The sequence below is a fragment of the Adiantum capillus-veneris genome, chromosome 29, assembly GCF_014529385.1.
Source record: "Adiantum capillus-veneris isolate H3 chromosome 29, ASM1452938v2, whole genome shotgun sequence".
Classification (NCBI taxonomy): domain Eukaryota; kingdom Viridiplantae; phylum Streptophyta; class Polypodiopsida; order Polypodiales; family Pteridaceae; genus Adiantum; species Adiantum capillus-veneris.
Window position 1 is genome coordinate 55,358,853 of NC_140959.1, and position 13,797 is coordinate 55,372,649.

Here is a 13,797-nt window from a genome sequence, read left to right on the forward strand (position 1 = left end):
TTTAATTATAGTATTGTGGTATCTAGTACTTTATTTTGTGGATTGTATAAGCCCAATGCTTACAAGAAATGTGTAGAGATTCAACATTTGCAGTCTTTGAGATGTAAAACTTTGGCATTTACATTTTTGTTATGTAAGGTTTATAGTTTTTCTAGTTTTTCTAGTTTGCTACATTTTGGGCAAAATGCAATGTTCCAAGTTTTGTAAGTATGGTGCGGGCTACTTACAAAATTAGCTTGTCCATAGTGACCATTGTGGTCAAATGGATACATCTTTTGGGAATGACTTGTACTTCATAACTTTTATTAATGGTTGTTGTAGGCATGCATGGGTATGTCCGCTTTAGGCAAAGTTCAAAGTTTTATTATGCTTCAAGCAATTTCTTCGTATGGATAAAAATGTATCTGGTTACATTGTGGGTGTTGACCGTTTTGATTGAGGGTGAACTATATGCTTAAAGAACTTAATGCATATCTATGGATTCATGAGATAAAGTACCAATGTAGAGTTTCATATACCCCACAACAAAATAGCATTGCTAAGAGGAAAAACTTGTCACTTACGTAGATTGCATGATCAAAAGCCAAGCTTTGCCACACGTTTTGGCTTAAGGTTGATTGTGAACTTAACAACACATGATTATAGGGATGTGGTTAGACTTCTATTGTCAAATTTGATCCTACCACTAGTTCAAAGGAGCCAAGGAAGTTAGATTGGTAGTTATGAGAGTGAGAACTTTTGGTTGTTTGAAGCAAAAGACTTGATCTTGACTACTGATGAAGAAAACAAGATTGATAGGCAAGCTAGTAAAGACAAGACCTATGTGTTGGATCTGGTTTGTGAGGTGGTCACTGTTGACACATGTGCCATCTATTTACAATCTTTCTTTTGTGATGAGGATCAGTTAGACATAGTGGCTATAAGAGTTGTTATACCTATCAATAGTGAGGAGTCAAACATTGACACTTCAAAAAAGATTACATTGATAATTCCTACAATATAGGGAAGTAACCTCTCGTTGATGAAATGTTGGAGGCAAAAAGTAAAGTGGCATTGAGCAACACCCTCATCCCCACACCAACATGCTTATGTGTGTGTGCGTGTGTGTGTGTGTGTGTGTGTGTGTGTGTGAGAGAGAGAGAGAGAGAGAGAGAGAGAGAGCTTAGATAGTTGAGATGACCTTTGACCTTAGCTAACAAAAGGGTTTACATGTTCCATTTTTTAGCTTATGAATGTATAAAGGATCAAGTACAATGGAAACAATGTATGTGATGCAAGTCTAGTACGGAGATGGTAAGAAAAAGTAAGTGCAAAGAACGAGCCCAAAGAAGCAAAAGGGTATGAATAGAACAAAGATACAAATATAAAGGAACATAGTAAATCAAAAAATTAAAAGGCAGCAGTGAGCCTAAGAAGGAGAGAAAACAAACATAAACGAAGGACATAGAAAAGCCCAAATGCTAAGACCAAAGAGCCCACAAAGAAGGGAAGCAAGTTCAAGAAGTAGAATCCTAAGATGTCAAAGTTGGAAGCAAAGGAGTATTGTCGCTAGCACAAGGCTAACTTATGAAGAGCTTGGGAGAACTTCACAAGCTTGAGCAACAATGAGGGTCCTCTAAATGAGGTGTGTGATCATTACAAGAGGTATACTATTCAAGACAGATGGATCTGTTAGAGAAGCCCATGTCCAAATAGGTCGACTTAGTGAACCCAAGTGAGCAGCTATAAGAGTTTTGGATAGAAACTAACTTGGTTGTACAGAAAGAATCTTTACTTGTCGACACCTAAAGGAACACCCAAGGCATCTTTTCCTCATCTTACAAGGGTGGGAAAGGTGTGGATAATTTATTAGCACATGATACCTCAAGGCTGGACATGTACAATGACATTTTACTAAGAAGATCAACGTAAGAGATAACAAACTCCAAGATGCCAAGTTTACCTATGAGATAGAGTATACAAAGTGGGTCTCTCCAACTATGGGTGTTCCTAAAAAGAACAGAAAGCTTAGGTTAGTTTCTTTGTGAATCTAAAGCAAGTTAATGCAATCATAGTTAGAGAGAATTTCTCTTCCCAAGCATGTGCTAGAGAGAATAGGGGGGAAGATGTGAAAGTCGACGATGCGGAGGCGTAGAGACAGAGAGAGAGAGAGAGAGAGAGAGAGAGAGAGAGAGAGAGACTGATGAACCAATCAACCTTGGCAATGAATAATTGAATATTTATACAATGTAGGCAAGGGGTTGCTTATATAGCAACCTCAATAAATTGCCCTACCCATACTTTGACAAATAAGAAATAAATACCTAAAAGCCAAAGTAACTAATGAGACCACATTGGCTAGTTCACTTGAGATGCGAAAACTCTTAACACCCTCTCTGCAGCTCGTAGTGGACATCGATAGTGAGACTAAGTCGATGAAGAATCTAACATGGACACCCCAATAGAAGGCCTTGCACTACTAGATACACCTTGGTTTTGCTACTGTCAACTTTGTTCCTTAGAAGAATGCCATCTTGAGCATCGGTTTCCTTTTAAAAAATTGAAATGTAGACCACACTACGTCCAAGAATCCCCATTTGTGAGCTGTGAACACACCACATCCAAAATATAATACTCCAAGATAATAAACTATGGAACACATCTTGTCCATAATCCGACCAACAACAATGGATTGGTGCACGCATCCATAGTGTTTTAGATACGTCTGATTGGGTCTCTACCAAATGCATATGCCTTGAACTCCAACCTATTGGTTTAACTGATAACTTGAACTCAAACACAAGGGTTTAAATTAATTATATGGAGCACGGTTTTCCCCTCTCTGCCACTCACAAGCCTCTCTTTGGCTGAAGCTGAGAAGGCGAGAGTCCATGTCACTGCCACACCATGACCCTCTTTGTTGTCCTTCCCTAAGTCACTATCACTGCTTTCCTCCTTATGTTTGCTTTTACCTTTGTCCTTTTTAGAATCTCTGTCTTTGCCTTTGGATATGCAATCCTTAGCCAAATGACCACACTTTCCACAATTGTAACAACGGTTCTTGGTCCTCTTTCTAGGATCCATAGCGGCAAGTGCTTCTCACCTGTCTCAAAAATCTGAAATTTGCCTTGAGTTATCAACACGGCTTCCTTCTCAATGAAAAAAGAGCCGAGATCATCAAATTCTAACTTTTCCTTTGTACTTGTAGCCGAAGTGTCCTAGACTCGTTTCATATGCCTCACGTAACTTCGTGAGAACCAAAGCAGCTAACTCAGTACTCGTCAATGCACTTTTCATAGTTGATAGTTGATCATGAAAAACTCTAATCTTCATAAGAAATGATTGCATGGAACTTCCTTGTGAAAGTAGATGGCAAATAACTATCCAAGAAGGGTGACTGTTCGCATCGTAGAATCCCGATCAAACATTCCAACGAGCTTGAACTCCATATCGTTGGCAGTCTTCAAAGTCTAAATGGATGGAGAAAGGTCCTTTGTAAGAGATTCCACAAAGATCGACGTAGCCTTCACATTAGCCGCATCCCAATCGACATACGATTTGAGATATTCGTCATCTTGAAGGTGGGTATACTTGTTGTTGGGATCCCTCATGGGACAGGGCTCCGAGCCGTGGACAATATCCCATGAGCCTTTCCGTGAGAACCAGAGTCGCATGATTAAATTCCAATGAACGTAGTGCCTCCACCAAATCTCTTCAAGCACGGAGCTCCACCAAGGGCTCTGATACCATGTCAAAGTCAACGATGCGGAAGCGTAGAGACCAAGGAGAGAGAGAGAGAGAGAGAGAGAGAGAGAGAGAGAGAGAGAGAGAGAGACCATGGAGACAAGGGGTTGCTTATGTGGCAACCTCAATAAATTGCCCTACCCTAGACTTCGACAAATAAGTAAACTAAATACCTAAAAGCCAAAATAAACAATGGGACCACATTGGGCAATTCACTTGAGATGCCAAAACCCTGACAAAAGAAGCCTAGCATTCAGTTGGGCATATTTGCTTACAAAGTTATGCCATTTGGTTTGCGTAATGCTTTAGTCATATTGAAGCAATATTTGTGAGATTTATCGGGAGATCTTCATGGACAACTTATGTCGCCGCTCCGAGCTACAATAAGAACATGTAGATCACTTGTCCAAATTGTTTATCTATTGTCGTGTCTAAATTTATTTCCTATACCTCAAGTTTGACAATCCTTTTGTAGCAGAAAATTGGGACCTTATCATGACAAACAAGGGATAGGGTGAAAGTTCTGGAAAGGCCACCAATTGTCGTGACATGAACTATGTCTTGGCTAACAAAGATCTCATGAAGCAAGAAAAGATTGATCATACCTCCATAGGGGTTTACTTGGGCTCATGGGGATTCTTCCATTCTTTTAAGGACCTTGTATCCTGCCGAGAAGTTCGTCAATTATCAAGATTACGTCTCTTTCCAATGGATGGTTCCAACCTTGCCAAAAGTGTGCCCTCATTCTTCTAAATTGAACCAATTACACCAACCTTATTTCAACCTTTTATTACTACGAAGTCAACCACACCGCCTCCAGCTATGGACCTTTGTATCACCTTGTTTGCTCTAGGAGAATAGCATCAGCCTCCTCGAAATGATACCCCCCCCCCCCAAACTCACATGTGGGTAGGACTTGGCTGTTCAACTAACCTTTACAAAATTGATATTGCTTTGAAAGTTATCTTGAACGCTATGTCCAGAGTGGAAAGCCCTAACAATGCCAAGGTAATATCACAAGATTCCCATCGGAGAGCAAAGAAATGGATATTTCATTACAAAAAAAGAGATTTTGCTTGTATTTCAATTCGTAATTCGAAGGACATTTCATGTAAATCATGGAACCTGCCCGGAGTTCTTGTCAATCATGAATCACATGAATTGAAGAATTTTGTTTGAGGCTTGTGATACAAAAGGGTTTAAAGTGCAAGCATGACTCCAACCAGAGTGGGCCAGAGGCAGCTTCTAACTGAGCTTGTATGTGTGAGCGTATACTCAACTATCAGAGGGTCTTCTCTTTTTGGCGTGTCTATCAAATAACTGAAGACCGAAGGACAGGTCTTCGCTGGGGCCATCATTGTTGATGATGGCATGGCTTGTTTGCGCAGGTTGTGAGTCACATCGAGCAAATGCAAAATCTAAGAGCTCAAGCTCCACAGTTGCTGAGGTGCTAGGCAGCTCACTCACATATGGCTCTTCAACAAGAGTCTTGTCTATTTCTGTGGCTTCCGATTCTTGCTGTTGTTTGAGTGTGTGCAAATTTTCCAATGAGAACTCTTTGCAAGTAACTGGATGGCTTGCTCTCTCTTTTCCGAGTTCTGTGAATCCACCATGACAACCAATTGGCTTCTCTTCTACACGCTGCCTGGTAACCAATCGGGCAAGCCACTGTCTCTGTTCCCCAATCGCACCTATAAACATACCAAAGGGAGGACAGATTAGCCAGTTATTCCAAAATTTTGCATCACATGTATTGCAAAGGCCCACTGCAAACCTTCACATTCTTTACACGTGTTCTCTATTCTCTGTACATCTAAGGCCACTACAGAGCTTATGTGAGATGGGTCTTACACAAGCTCAAACAAAAAGAGGTTACATATTTGAAGGCATGACCCTTCATGCTTGAATGGACCAATCGGTCTCTAGATCCTTATTGAATCAACCGTAGACCCTATCTTTTTTTTAATATTTAGAATTGTCGTCTTTATGTCATAGCAAAGACTAAAATTGTAAGGTTATTGTTAAGTACCTCATAATCATGTCACTCGCAATATGCACTACACATCAATCAAGTGAAAAATGGAGCAAGTCAAAACAAGAAGCACCTGTAAGTTCATCACTGCTTTTGATAACCGTCAGCTGCAGCAAATCAAGAAGACGACCCAAATCAACTCCACTAGTCCAGTTCTCAGGACCGCAGCCATGTCGAAGCTTTAAACGACCGCGGTTCGCAGTGCCGCCCCATATGATACCCACTGGCGTTGGTTTTGTTTGGCCTTCCCCATCTACAATCAGTATGAGGCTTCCACTGTCACCTTCAAGATCAAAAGCCTGCCCATTTTCGCCCACAATGAGAAAATCTGTAAAAAAGCATATGCCTTTCTCGTCATTGTACTCCAAAGCATATGCCATTATGCTCCCTGTTGTTACACCTGAGCTCCTCCCAACTTTCACAACTTGCTTTCCAACGATGCTTCCTACAGGTGCTTGAAGATCTAAATCCACCACATCCCCCATCTCGCCCACTCCTTCGACGCTCGTCTTCACCCTTGAGATATCAAAGCACTCTCCGAAGGGAATGAATGCACCATCTGCCCTTACAAATGTCTCTGCAAAATAGAATGAAATTGATATGTCAGGGCACTCGACACTTGTGTATGGAACACCGCCATTGAGAACAGCACCAAACCTGGATTCATGCTCGCAAAAATGTTATACCACAAATCATCGGTGATGAATGACGTTGCCCTTTCCACAGCCCCCAGATAGACACCAGGACCTAGCATTGGGGGCAGAGGATGGAACATTTTTTGATTGGGATAATCCAGATCAACTGCTACATGTCGGTTGGTTAAAAAGCCAACTTGACGTAGCCCAATTCTACTTTGAACAATAGCTCCTAATGTCCCATAGGTTTCCTGACTCGCTACCTGAGCAAGCCATTGGGCAACCATAATTAGTTTAACAAGTACAAGCTGGTTGGACTCCCCGATGCTGTGAAAGATGCAAAGGTAATAAATAAAGGCCAAAGCCATGTCCCACTCACACTAACACATTAAGGTGTCATTGATTATGCCTAGAACCAATGCTAGGGAAAAACTATTTTTCTGATCATCACTGCCTAGAATATAAGAGAGCTGGCCCAAACACAGCATTGTCAAAGCACCAAACATAAGAAGTGGGAGATAAGAGTGTAGCACACCTGTGAACCAGGACCTATGTGCGGATCATTGCCTTGCAAACCTTCTACCAATTCAGTGTAGACTTGCTCTTTAGGAGCAACAGCTGAGGCCGCACAGTAAGAAAATTCTACAACATCCACATCACACCAGATACCTCCTGGTCCCTGCAAAAAGTATGATCAGCAATCAATCAACACTCAAGCTCAGCAGAAAATAACTCTCAGTGCATACATGACACAGAAATGAGCCCTTAAATGTGTTACAATTGGAAGTTATAAAGTGGCAAGTGAAGGGTGTTATTTTCACAACAATACGATGGCAACATCAATGTTCTCACATATGCTCTAATTCAATTAGTTCGCATGATTTTCCTGCATTCGGTTCATGCATAAGAGCCTTATAGCACTCAAAAGTAGGCCAAAGCTCATAGAAAAACATTTGATCATTTCCCTACATCGGGCCTTCACTTAATTTTTGGCAAACAAGCGCACCAGAGAAGCAATCCAATTTGATTTGCGCACAAACCAGATAACTATATTAAGACAATGATGGTTCAAAACAAAGCACTTTACAGAAGGAGCACCTCAAGGACAGGAGGAAGCCTTTGAAGATGATGGAGCCACTGCTTGTGCACTTTCCGAGCCACAAAAACAATTATAGCTGGAATGTCGGTGACAAGTCCACCGCGTGTCCTAAATCCTAATGCTGTCCCAAGGCTATACCTCCGCAATTCTTTACTATGAAAAGCCCTAATTGTCATGAGATCCAGAAGGGTGGTAGCCTGTTGCCCTCTCTCCTTGTTCTCAACAACAACATCCTTTTGAAGCCCGCTGAAATATGCAGCTCTCTCTTCCGCTGTACCATGTGCACGCGACAAAGGAGGCCACCGGAAATAAGCTGCACTCCTTTCTGCATGTTGCCCACTTGGTGCAACAGGCGGTATAGAGAGATTTTCTTGCCAAGACTGCATTGGCTGCTTATCTTCAGTAGAGGAGGGATGAACGTCATGGTCGACAAGGGCAGATTCTTCCGATACAAGGGGAGAAGCTCTTGAAGCTTCCGTGACATGGGTGTGGCTGGTATCCATGTCCGTCTCTGCCCTACGAGAAAATACCCATAATCCACCTGCAAAGTAAGCTACACATGTTGATCATCACCTGCAAAGCATGAGAGAAACACAGGGTATCATGAGCAAAACCATAACTTGGCATGTGTTATGCATGCTTTCAAGGAGAATCAAATGAAGTTTGTAGAAAGAGGCAAAATACCTTGAAATATCCTTTGCATGCAAGAGCACTAAAGTAACTCCAAGAGCTCCAGAAGGAAAAGCGATATCAAACACTGTAGCTACAGTCCATCAACCTCAAAGATGGAAAGCATGAGTGGGCCAGAAGGCTTGTAGCAGGTTTTTTGGTACTTCAGGGATACCAAAAGGCGAGCTGGTATGATTGCACATCACAGAAAGCATGGGGTCTTCTTCTGGAACATGGTATGTTCCACCATTGTGTACATGTAATGGAGACTACCAACAGAAAAGGGTCCGCTGAAAAACTGCAAATTAAGCTCTAATTAGGGCTTCAAATCTCCTGACTAATATAGAAGCCCTTGTAAATAAATGCTGCAAAAGGGCTCTGCTTCTCATCATCTCACTGTCACGAGGGTAAGGGGGTGCCCAACCTGTATTCAAAAAAGGGCTGTATAAGTGTACAGAAGCTGCCAATTGACCCAATAAGAAGGTGCCCTCTGACCTCTGTAGAGTTCTGTGTACCATCAAGCAAAGTACAAGCAAGGGGCCACCTCTCGCCCCAACATGGAATCATTGAGAAACCAAAAGAAGGGTTGGTCTTGTAGGGCTGTGAGGATGCTTTTTGATCCCAAAAGTTCTATATGGCAATCCTTTTAGCTTGTGTATAAACAGAGGGAAATGCTTTTTTAGCCTGAGTATAGGGCAGGAAGGAAGGGAGGGGGGGATCCTGCAGCTCTTTATTGAAATGGGTGATAATGGGGGTTGCAGAGAAGGGGTACTCTGCATCTCTTGGGATGATGATGCATTGGAGGGCCTGCAAAATGGGGCTAGGGATGGGAGCCCTGCCTCAGGCTGCCTGATGATCTCTCTCTCTCTCTCTCTCTCTCTCTCTCTCTGGGACGATGCAGAAGCTTTGTAAATTGTGTGTATGGGATAATTCAATTCACTGCCATAGTGGTGGACAGAGAGCGCTCACCCTCCTGCTCTTGCCCTTGGTCTTCTGACCCTGTGTGTTTGCCAGCTTGTTTGAAGAGACGGGCAGCTGCTAAAAGACCCCCTCCTGCACAGGAGCGCCACGAGGTAGGCTCTCTGTTTACCATCATGGGTTCTTTCTTCCCTGGTGATTGTCGAAGCTACAAAGGCCAACATACATCAGATACTTGCTGTACTCTCTCTCACACTCACACACACACACACACAACTCAGACAAGCTCACTAACTTTCTCCCTAAGCTCCATAAATAATATTAAAGTATGATATCGACTTTCTCTCTCTTGCCGGAAGGCCTCTCTTGAGTCTGTCAGATTCTCTTCCCTCCCACGACTCTCTCCTCTCTTTCCTCTCTCTAACACACACTCTGCATGACCAAGAACATAAACAGAAACCCATCTCACTTTCATGCTCTCATCGGAGAGCAATTGGTAATTTGGTGGCGCTTTCTTGCGCTCTCTCTCTCTCTCTCTCTCTCTCTCTCACGCGCACACACACACACACACCTCCATTCTTGTGCATGCACAGATGGGGTTTCATGAGAGCCCAATTCAGTGAATGACAGCCCAAGAGCGGATCATGCTGACACGTGCCTTATAGGGGCACACACGCATAGATGGTGATGGGGATGATGATGGTGGGAAGGAGGGCTGATGTGTAGGCATGTGTGATGGGGATGATGATGGTGGGAAGGAGGGCTGATGCGTATGCATGTGTAGGGCAAGAGAGATTGTGTGTGTGTGTGAGACTCAGTGTGACACTGTGAGAGGGGGAGAAGTGACCTGAGTGAGTGACTCATGGAAGTGACTGGGCCAGACAAGGACCAAGGTCTAGGAGGGTCTTGCAAGCTGCAATCATCAAAAGGAAGTCCATTGACATGACCGAGAGAGAGAGAGAGAGAAGAGAGGAGAGAGAGTAAGGGGGCACAAGAAACATGAGAGTAGAAACAACAAAAAGATAGCCTTTTATTATATTGAGTCCTGCTCCTGCTTCCCCAAGTTCCAGTTCTGTAGAAAATGGAGAAAGCCCCCAAAACCAACAAAAAAAGGTGCACATTCCAAGGAGAGAAGAGGAGGTATTCAAACAAGAAAATTTTGGCTTGAAGGTAGTCACTTTTGGAATGAAACTTTGTCCCATATGTTGGCTTCTGGGACTTAGGCCCCTGTCACACTGGGCCACTTGCCCAACAAATTTTTTTTGGGTGGGCACCTATTTCGTGTCACACGGGGACATTAATCTGCAGGTAGGCTTCCATTTCAATCAACGTGTGTAGGCCAGGTGGTAGACTCTCCGCGTCTCACGCTGATGGTCAGAGCTCAAAGCCTGTGACGTGCGTTCGTGGGTTACTTTTTGAGAGATGGCCACCACTTTGGAAAGTTGGCCGGGCTGGTGAGGCCGGCCATCTGACAGAGCTTCTAGTCCCGAAATCACTTTTTGCCGGACGAATAGGAGGGCGCCACCTCCGCTTGGCCATGTTTTGGGTGCCCCAGTGTGACAGGGGCCTTAGTGTGAGACATAGGTAGAGGATTGGTTTTTGATTTTATGTGTGAGGAAGTGTGTGCATCCAACGATAGTGTCATAGTTTAGCGATAACGAGGATTTGTATGTAGAGCCCAAGCTTGATTCTTAGAGACACTCGTGTGCATCCAACGATAGTGTTGTAGTTTATCGATAACGAGGATTTGTATGTAGAGCCCAAGCTTGATTCTTAGAGACACTCGAGTTTACAAGGATGTGTGTGACTTGCATACAAGTAATGTAGTATACACAATGCCAACAACAATCCTTCTAAGTGGGAGGGAGGTTTGCGTTGGAGGAGTTCAATCTCTATGTAAAATTTGAATTGAGGTTTCGTCCCCAACCCCAAACCTCCCTTCCCGCCCACCCCACAATTGCAAGATTTGCCTTGCCCCCTTACAACTAGTCCAAGAGTGCCCAAATCTTTTAGAGGGAAAGTTTCTCTGGGTATATAGATGTTTCACAGGAGCTAGGTTTATTGTAAATCGTAGCTTGCGAATCCTTGCATGCAGTTTGCAACTTTGCTAGTTCTATCGTACTTGAGGGCAAGGAAACTGTGCTAACCTACACAAAAGCCAAGATGGCTTCCTAGCGGAATTTAACCCTTGCTCATGTGAAAGGCCTCATCGTTTGAAGAGCTTTTTGTATGGAAGCATTGAGGAATTACAACCTTATGCATACATCAAAGAAGGTTGCCCCCTCTCTCCCACCACACCGTTTATGGAGGACTAAGAGGAGCGCTAGTCATAAGGAACTTTGGCGGATGATTGGAATTTGGGCAACATGACAATGAGAATGACAAAAGCGTGTCTGCCTTCGGTTTCTGGGTGCATAGTCCTGGTAGTTCTTCTTGTTCACTTTTATGGTGTATGAGGAGAGCGACCGGGCGTGCCCTACCCGACTCCGAAAACAAACAAAAATGTGTGTGTGTGTGTGTGTGTGTGTGTGTGTGTGAGAGAGAGAGAGAGAGAGAGAGAGAGAGGAAGGGAGGGAGCCTTAGACGGGGTTTATATTCTTTAGGGGATTCGAATTCAAGCTTATATAGCCGAGACACCAAAGCGATTCTGACGAAAGTGATGGCCGTTTTTGGAATTATAACTTTCACCTAGTGCAGCCCCTTCAAGGATTAACTACCTCTCAAGTGCGTCGACTCTCTTTTGGACCAATGAGACTTGAACACATAGCCTTTTGTTTGTGGGATTTGAAGTCGTGCTCATGTACCCAAGTGACAAACCCATTTCGATGACATGTCGATCATATGGCATTATGTATGAGTCTTCAGAGACATTGAGTGAAGTATTCAATGATTATAAGAGTCTCTGGTATGCAAGTGTTTCAAAGGTTCCTATTCTTTCAAAAGAGAGGCATTGAAAATTAGAGTCCTGCCCTTTGGGAAGGCATATTTTTATTTTACCCTTTTGATGATGATATATCATAAAAATTTCAAGCTTTTGTGTAGGCCAAAACAGTTTTCGCTAGAATTTTGACAATACATGAATGTTCTCTGTAGTAGCTAATAGCTAAATGCTGCTAAGGGCCTTTAGTTCTTCCATTATGGTCATGGAGAGCATTGTTTTGCAATGGTTACCAATAGGTGACAGTTCACAAACACATCATTGCAGGTCGCGATTGTCCCATGCTTCAGGTGTTCGAGGGTTATTCATTGCACAATAAAAATCCACAATTTGTTACAGGCTATGGCAAGCTAATGACCCGAATGTTGTGCAAAGCAAGATGATGAGCCTTTTGTTAAAATTGAGACTATATCAAAATTATCATAGTCACCATAGGCCTAAGGCGATGCATGGTTCTAAGCACCCAATGTGTGACCACAAAATCAAGCACATTTATCAGTGTCAACTATGTCTCATGTGACCATTGCCTAATGTACTATTCTTCCATAGATTGTACCCTATATTATTCATTCTCTACTAGTATTGTCGGCGGCCTTTGGCCGCCTGCCTTTCTCTTTCTTCGTGCAAGTTTTTTCTCTCTCTCGTTAAACGCACTGAGTTCAATGCACATTGGTTGGATTGAGAAAGGAGTGACACGCGTCCGAAGGAGAGAGCCGAAATCCCTCCCCCTTTTATAATAGTATAAATTTTTAGAGATGAGAAATTGGTACACAAGCTCTTCTAACGACAGACTCATGATAATTGTGACCTTCATAGGACGGGAAAATTTTGGGAAGATGGTGTCAAATCCTATTGCAGGTGTCGAGTAGCGTGTATGTTTTGAGAGAGATTGTAAATTGTGTAGCATATAGTGCATTCTAGGGATGTATGTCGTGTGAAATTGTGTGCATATGTTTTGGGACTTGGCTATGTACGTGGTTGGAAAAGAAAAGTTATGGAAAAGCTCAATACCTTTAGCCTCCGAGTAAAGCCTTTAATGACTAGTCTAGAAGGACAGAAAAGAGGCCTCAATAAAAAGTGGTAGGTCCTCTCCTTTTTTTCTTTTTTGTCTATCTGTATTCTAGCTTCCTTCTTTCTAGAAGAGATTCCAGAGCTTGAAAATTCTTAGTAGAGTCAACAGTCAAACTCTTATTCATGACTTGGTTTTAAGATGGTCCTCGTTCCCATGTCTAGGGGGTTGGTGATGGGGATGATACTATCGTCTTTTTACTTCAAATTTAGCAGATTCTTAGGGAATCGAATGGGTTAATTAATCGGTTTCGCTAGAATAGATCGATCACCTAGAAATTCCTCACAACTCATTCTCAAGGTCTCCCCATCTATACTATTATAAAAGGGGGAAGAATCCCCCCCCCCCCCACCAACAACCCCCACCCCCACCCCACCAACCCCCACACGTGGCGAAAGCAGGTTGCTCCGGTTGTGTGCCTTTCGCCTTCCAGTTGCACAGTGCGTGAGAGAGAGAGAGAGAGAGAGAGAGGCGGTCGGAGGTCGACGACCAGACTAGTTGTAATATAATTTAAAGAGTATCAAATATTGTGTATCCTCAAAGAACAATTATCATGACAATGGCTCATGGCACATTTGCATGACCTTGTTTTCGAGGACAAAAACACTTCTCCTAGGGGGAAATAATGTGAGGCCTACGGTGGGGCATGGCCCAATGGAGAACCAGTGCGGGGGTTGTCTATAAGACTAGGCAGGAAGGCTAGGTGGAGCATGG

The 13,797-nt window shown here is 43.1% G+C and overlaps 2 protein-coding genes across 2 annotated transcripts; both read right to left on the bottom strand.

The window, feature by feature from the left end:
- Positions 1-4,756: 4,756 nt before the first annotated feature.
- On the bottom strand, positions 4,757-8,656 carry LOC147419223 (protein NARROW LEAF 1-like). Its single transcript, XM_086505379.1, has 6 exons — positions 8,174-8,656; positions 7,489-8,062; positions 6,926-7,069; positions 6,413-6,653; positions 5,829-6,332; positions 4,757-5,414 (listed from the first exon to the last, which is right to left on the bottom strand). The coding sequence occupies exons 2-6, from the start codon at positions 7,990-7,992 to the stop codon at positions 4,999-5,001; spliced, it is 1,809 nt and encodes a 602-aa protein (XP_086361505.1). The 5' UTR covers positions 7,993-8,062; positions 8,174-8,656; the 3' UTR covers positions 4,757-4,998.
- LOC147419224 (uncharacterized) lies at positions 8,059-8,725 on the bottom strand. The gene is made up of 5 exons (XM_086505789.1): positions 8,654-8,725; positions 8,556-8,582; positions 8,334-8,427; positions 8,174-8,252; positions 8,059-8,062 (listed from the first exon to the last, which is right to left on the bottom strand). The coding sequence occupies exons 1-5, from the start codon at positions 8,723-8,725 to the stop codon at positions 8,059-8,061; spliced, it is 276 nt and encodes a 91-aa protein (XP_086361915.1).
- Positions 8,726-13,797: the final 5,072 nt, after the last annotated feature.

Coding starts and splice junctions, on each gene's coding strand:
- LOC147419224 (XM_086505789.1), bottom strand. CDS start 8,725: ATGATTCCATGTTGGGGCGAGAGGTGGCCCCTTGCTTGTACTTTGCTT. Junction 8,583..8,653: donor GTACACAGAACTCTACAGAG/GTCAGAGGGCAC, acceptor TTTTGAATACAG/GTTGGGCACCCCCTTACCCT. Junction 8,253..8,333: donor TCATACCAGCTCGCCTTTTG/GTATCCCTGAAG, acceptor GATGGACTGTAG/CTACAGTGTTTGATATCGCT.
- LOC147419223 (XM_086505379.1), bottom strand. CDS start 7,992: ATGGATACCAGCCACACCCATGTCACGGAAGCTTCAAGAGCTTCTCCC. Junction 6,333..6,412: donor TTTTGCGAGCATGAATCCAG/GTTTGGTGCTGT, acceptor TCTATTTTGCAG/AGACATTTGTAAGGGCAGAT. Junction 5,415..5,828: donor AAGCAGTGATGAACTTACAG/GTGCTTCTTGTT, acceptor GTATGTTTATAG/GTGCGATTGGGGAACAGAGA.